Source organism: Anas platyrhynchos, chromosome 6 (assembly GCF_047663525.1).
Source record: "Anas platyrhynchos isolate ZD024472 breed Pekin duck chromosome 6, IASCAAS_PekinDuck_T2T, whole genome shotgun sequence".
In the NCBI taxonomy this organism is placed as follows: Eukaryota; Metazoa; Chordata; class Aves; order Anseriformes; family Anatidae; genus Anas; species Anas platyrhynchos.
The window spans coordinates 25,313,500-25,318,742 of NC_092592.1; the positions used below are offsets into that span (position 1 = coordinate 25,313,500).

General features: G+C 35.2%; 1 protein-coding gene across 18 annotated transcripts in view; it reads left to right on the forward strand.

The window, feature by feature from the left end:
• Window positions 1-5,243, forward strand: part of CPEB3 (cytoplasmic polyadenylation element binding protein 3) — a 92,712-nt gene that overhangs the window by 77,813 nt on the left and 9,656 nt on the right. For all 18 annotated transcript variants that reach the window (XM_072039645.1, XM_072039646.1, XM_072039644.1 and 15 more), the window contains 2 exons: window positions 2,055-2,173; window positions 3,401-3,515. In XM_072039645.1, the coding sequence (XP_071895746.1) occupies window positions 2,055-2,173; window positions 3,401-3,515 (234 nt within the window). The remainder of the gene's footprint in view (window positions 1-2,054; window positions 2,174-3,400; window positions 3,516-5,243) is intronic.

Consider the following 5,243-nt stretch of genomic DNA (forward strand, 5'->3'; position numbering starts at 1 on the left):
ATAGATGGAAAATAAAATGAATCCGTAAGTGGTAGCAGAATTATTTTTGTACTCAATTTAATTAGTTTTATAAAGTCTAAAACTAAGATGTTGAAGTGCACTTATAGCTTTAGGGAACTGTTTTAAGAGAATTACATCTCCCAGAGAGGAAACCAATGCTTTTACTTAGGTAGTATTTCACTTCTTATTTGGACTGTATCTTTAATCTACCCCAATGCTAGGTATGCAAGTTCCAATTTTGCTAGCAAGTGTGTTGATCAAACTTTTTTTTCTTGGGTAGGTCAGTCTTTCTAGGTATGTCGTAGGCTCTAGTTATATTGTTAACACAGGATTTTTTTGTCTTTTAAAACAACCAACCCCACAAAATTTAATGTTCCATGAGAAGTCCCATAGGGCTAGAAATAGTAGAGTAAGAGATTACCCTACTAAATGGTAGATTTCTTCTACAGAGGAAAACTCTTTCTCTTACTATTTTAAATTTTATTTAATAAATCTAGAGTTGCGTAGTATGTATTTAAAAAGACATGCCAAGTAATAGTCACTCGATGCTTACTGCAAAACTTAGGCTAAGACACAATTTAATAGCAAATAGACTATGTAAAGCTATCCTAGAAGATGGCATAATTGGCGGTATACCATTGATGGGTACTTTGTGTAAAGAGTAAAGGCAGAGAAAGCCTGGCAGTCCTTACTTAAACTCCACCTGCCTCTAATTGCTGCAGATTTTCTCAAAAGAAGTAGCCTGTAAGATGTACAAGGGCAAAATTACAAAGGTCAGAGCCAACATGTTCACATTCAGTGAGAAAACTGAGTTGAACTGATTACAGAGCAAAAGAGTAATGCATGCTTGATAGAAAGCCCTCTTAACATGGGCAGCTGTATTCAAGTCTAGCAACCAGTCTTCAGATGGTTTTTCTTAGTGTATCTTGTACTGTATTAGTTCACTTCTGATGTGGCAAAAACATGGACTACTCAGGTTCGGTTTTTATTCCAATTTCACAACATTAAGCAAAACCAAAGAAACTTTTCTTGTCAGCTGTATTGAGAAGAGCACTGAATGCCACATACACTTAGTTTTACTGGGTAAATTGAAATCCTGAAATTCTGAATTACTTAGAGCAATTTTTATCGGACTTTCTTTTTTATTTCTTTTGAACAGTTGTACTTAAATATAAATAACACACCAGGTCTTTTAATACAACACAAGTAAAACACAGCACATTCTTTTTCCTTTATGCCTATTTATTTTAGGTAAGCTTTTTTTCATATAAAGTTAAGTGTGTGAGTCTAGAAACATTGTGCTCCTTCAGAATTTAAATGAGCAGTTCTTTTAAGGTTTATTTTCTATTTCGCAAAGTTTGTCTTCTTGATGTACTCTGCTAAAGTTAACTTTTACCTTAGTGTATTATTGTTAATAACAACACATTTTTTTATTTTTTTTTAACCAATTACAAAAACTTAAGATGTGTTCCAGGTGAATGATTTAAAATTTCATCACAACAGTATGTACTCTAAGGAATATTGCTTAGAAATAAAATGTATTTACAAAGTAAATGTGTAGTATAACTAAATAAGGATAATTCATATTATTTTATGGTATGCTAACATTTCTGCCTTTAAGTCTATTTATCTGTTTAGCTATATATATATATATATTATTTTTTTTTCTACTTCTAATATCTATTCTTTCTATATAGTGACAAGAAACTTGGTGTCTCCATTATAAGATCACAATCATGGGTACCACCATATAAATAGCTCAGACATAGTGGTTAGATAATAAGAACCTATATTCTCTCCACTTGAAATAATTAATTAAACAAATTAACATAGTCATACCCACAAAGCATTGTCTTCTCCATTCTGAAATCAATACTGTATGAGGGTATGATATGTTTTGTGAATTTAAATTTATGAAAATAAACTAAGAGCTTTAAGAGTTGTTTGTAATTCTTATATTTTATTCATGTTTGGGATTTATTTACTTTATTGATTAAAAAAATACTTTATAAATTAACCTATTCTTTTTTTCTCGCACCCTTATCCTTTTCAAGGTTATGCCTTTCTACTGTTCCAGGAAGAAAGCTCTGTACAAGCTCTCATAGATGCCTGTCTGGAAGAAGATGGGAAACTTTACCTGTGTGTGTCAAGTCCCACAATCAAGGATAAACCAGTAAGTAGCTTATGCCATGGCATGTATGCTGGCTGCTAACCCATTTGTTGCTACTCTTTTCAGTTAAATTAATAAATACTTATAGTTAATTGACTTGTCCGTTTCCTGTTGCTGTCCTTGATGTTACATTGAATTGACTTTCTTTGTCAGTGTAACGTGGTTTTAACGTTAGCTTCTTTCTGATAAATGCCATGTTCAATTAACTTTTATATTTGCTACTTCTGGTATCTCACAGGAGTATGCATCCTTTTACAATGTTAGATATAAAGCAATTAGATTAAGCATTTTTTTCATCTGTATCATTGGAAAGAAAAGAAAGCCTTATACAATGAAATGAAGAACTTAACCAAGCTCTCCTCCTCCTCCTTCTCATCCTTACCCACTCCCCTCCATTAAAACCTAGATAGCTTCAAATATCCCCTGTACTCCATTAGGTTTCTTAATTATTATTTTTTCTGCATGCAATAGCTAAGCAATTTATAACTTAGGTATGTCTAATTTACCATATATAAACTGCAGGGCAAACACAAATAATGCAGACAGCTACAGCAGAATGTATGGTAACCTGTTTGTCTTGTTTGCATCTCTAAAGTACTTTAATGCGAGTCTTTTTTTTGTGGCTACAGATACGTACAGATAGATGGAAACTACAAATAAATATAATAAGATAAAAAATATGCTGCCTTTTTAAATGCTATTTAAATGACTTGTGAGCAGTTTCTTTCTGTACAGTCTGAAGACTTCATCTCAGCTGTGTTTGCTGCTTAACAGAAGTGAGCAATTGCACTTCTTAAACTCATTTTTGTATCCAAGTACAGAAATTGATTACATCTCCTCTACTCATTCTATTGATGCTTTAAAATTTCTGGATCCTTGAATGTGAAGCCCAAACTGCACCTGTAATTATATACAAGTGATAAAGTATTTTGTATGTCCTTTCACAGATTTCTTGTTATAAATGGCAATTAGGGGCAGGCAATTAATGAGAAAGGAGAGTTTGATGTGATGTAAAATTTAACTCAAGTGTGGCCTCTAGAGGTGATAAATGAATTGTCCACCTTCTCTCAAAAACAGATAAGCCATGTCCTTTGGTGGTTATGCCACTGATCTACTGCTTTTGCTAAATTAAAATTATGCTGTTAATTAGAGAGTCTTGGCAATGGTTTCTCAATTTAAATTATGTTGTCAAATTCCTTTACTAAAACCAATCTTCAATGCTCTTTACAGGTGCAAATTCGGCCTTGGAACCTAAGTGACAGTGATTTTGTGATGGATGGATCTCAGCCTTTGGACCCAAGAAAAACTATCTTTGTTGGAGGAGTTCCACGGCCCCTCCGAGCTGGTGAGCACAATGAAAATATTGGGCATGTAACAGGGGTTTCAGGTTATGCAAAAAAGACTTAGAGAGAGAGAGAGAGAATATATGTAAAAGAAGTAGAGCAGGAAACAAATTATGTATTTTCCAAAGATCATAGCTCACTTTCTAAGTCAACCAGTTTCTTCCTGCCTACAAAACATGAAATCTGAATATTTCTGGTATTTTAAATAGGTTACTAATTATAAGCAGAAACATTTTTCTTCAAATTTCAATAATGTACTAGAACTTGGCTGATTTTCCTTAATATAGACCATCTTAATCTTAACCCTGATTTGTTTGCTAGATGCAGCCAAGTCTCCCTACCCTTTGACTAGAAGACAAACTTCTGCCAGCCCATTTCCAGACATTACATCTGCAGCTCTGATTTCTCTCTCTTTCTCAATCCTAACCCTAATTTTCCTGTGGAGCTATAGACAAGGCTATAGACAAGCTGTTGCTAAGAAGAAAGATTTTTTTTTTTTTCCCCAGCACAGGTCTCTTGCTAGTCTTGGTATCCCCACTCTGTGCAGAAAATCACTTTCCAGACTCCCTTTCGATGTAGCTCTGTTTTCTCTCTCATTTTTTCTACCCTGTTTTTCTTCCACAGAGTCAGAGACAAGACTCCCTAGCCTTAGGTCAGAAGAAATATTTATTATCCCAATCGAGATCTATGGGCAGCCCCCACTTGGCTTTGAAGGCCCTTTTCCAGCACAGCTCCCAGATGTAGCTCAACATTCGTTTATTGTTCCTCCCTTCATAATCCTTATATTTTTGCTAAGCCATTGACAAGGTCACAAAACCGTTAGGAAGCTGAAATATTTCTGCTAGCTAGGTCTTCTGGCAGCCATCACTCCCTGTTATTAGTTCCTTTCCAACCTCACGCCGAGTCAGCTGCATAGTCTCTTCTTCTTCTTCTTAATCTCAATTCTAATTTTCAAGGGCTGTGGTAGGAAAGGAGCCTCAACTGTTGTCCCAAAGAAAGACTGCTAGGCCATCATTCCTGGTAGCTGCTGCTTTCCAGCTCCCTACAATTGTAGTTCCTCTCTTTCTCTTTCTTCCAATCCTAATCATTATTTTTTGGGGGGAAGCTGTGCACAAAATCCCCCAGTCATTGCTCTAAGAAAAATTTCTCTTAATCCAAATTTCTTGGCAGCTTCCATTTTCCTCAACATCTTAAAATAAGGCATAATTGTAAGAGAGGTTAATTATGTAAATGATAATAATTAAATATTACCTCACTTCTAATTATAGCACTTCAAAAACTGTATGTCATTTGGCCTTTCAGAAATTATGTGTTACATTTGAAAACTGATGCTTAACCTCTCCAAAGCAGACAGGCAGTTTCCAGTTTTTCTTGTTTGCAACTTTCAGGATCTCATTCAGGTGATTTATAAAGATGTCTGAATACTGTGTGGTTTCCTTCCCCAGGAATTGCATATGTTCTTTGTCTGGAGGCAAGAGTAACTTACTGGAACTACTATTTTAAATGGTTTTAAATGTTCTTGCTGCTATTCTATACCATCACTTTCTGGGATCCTTGCCTAAAGGATGATTACAAATCACAGAATATCCTGAGTTGGAAGGGACCCATAAGGACCATCAAGTTCAACTCCTGGCTCCACACAGGACAACACAAGAATCAAACTGTGTCTGAGAGCGGTGGCCAAATGTTTCTTTAACTCTGACAGGCTGTGTGCCATGACCACTGCCCTG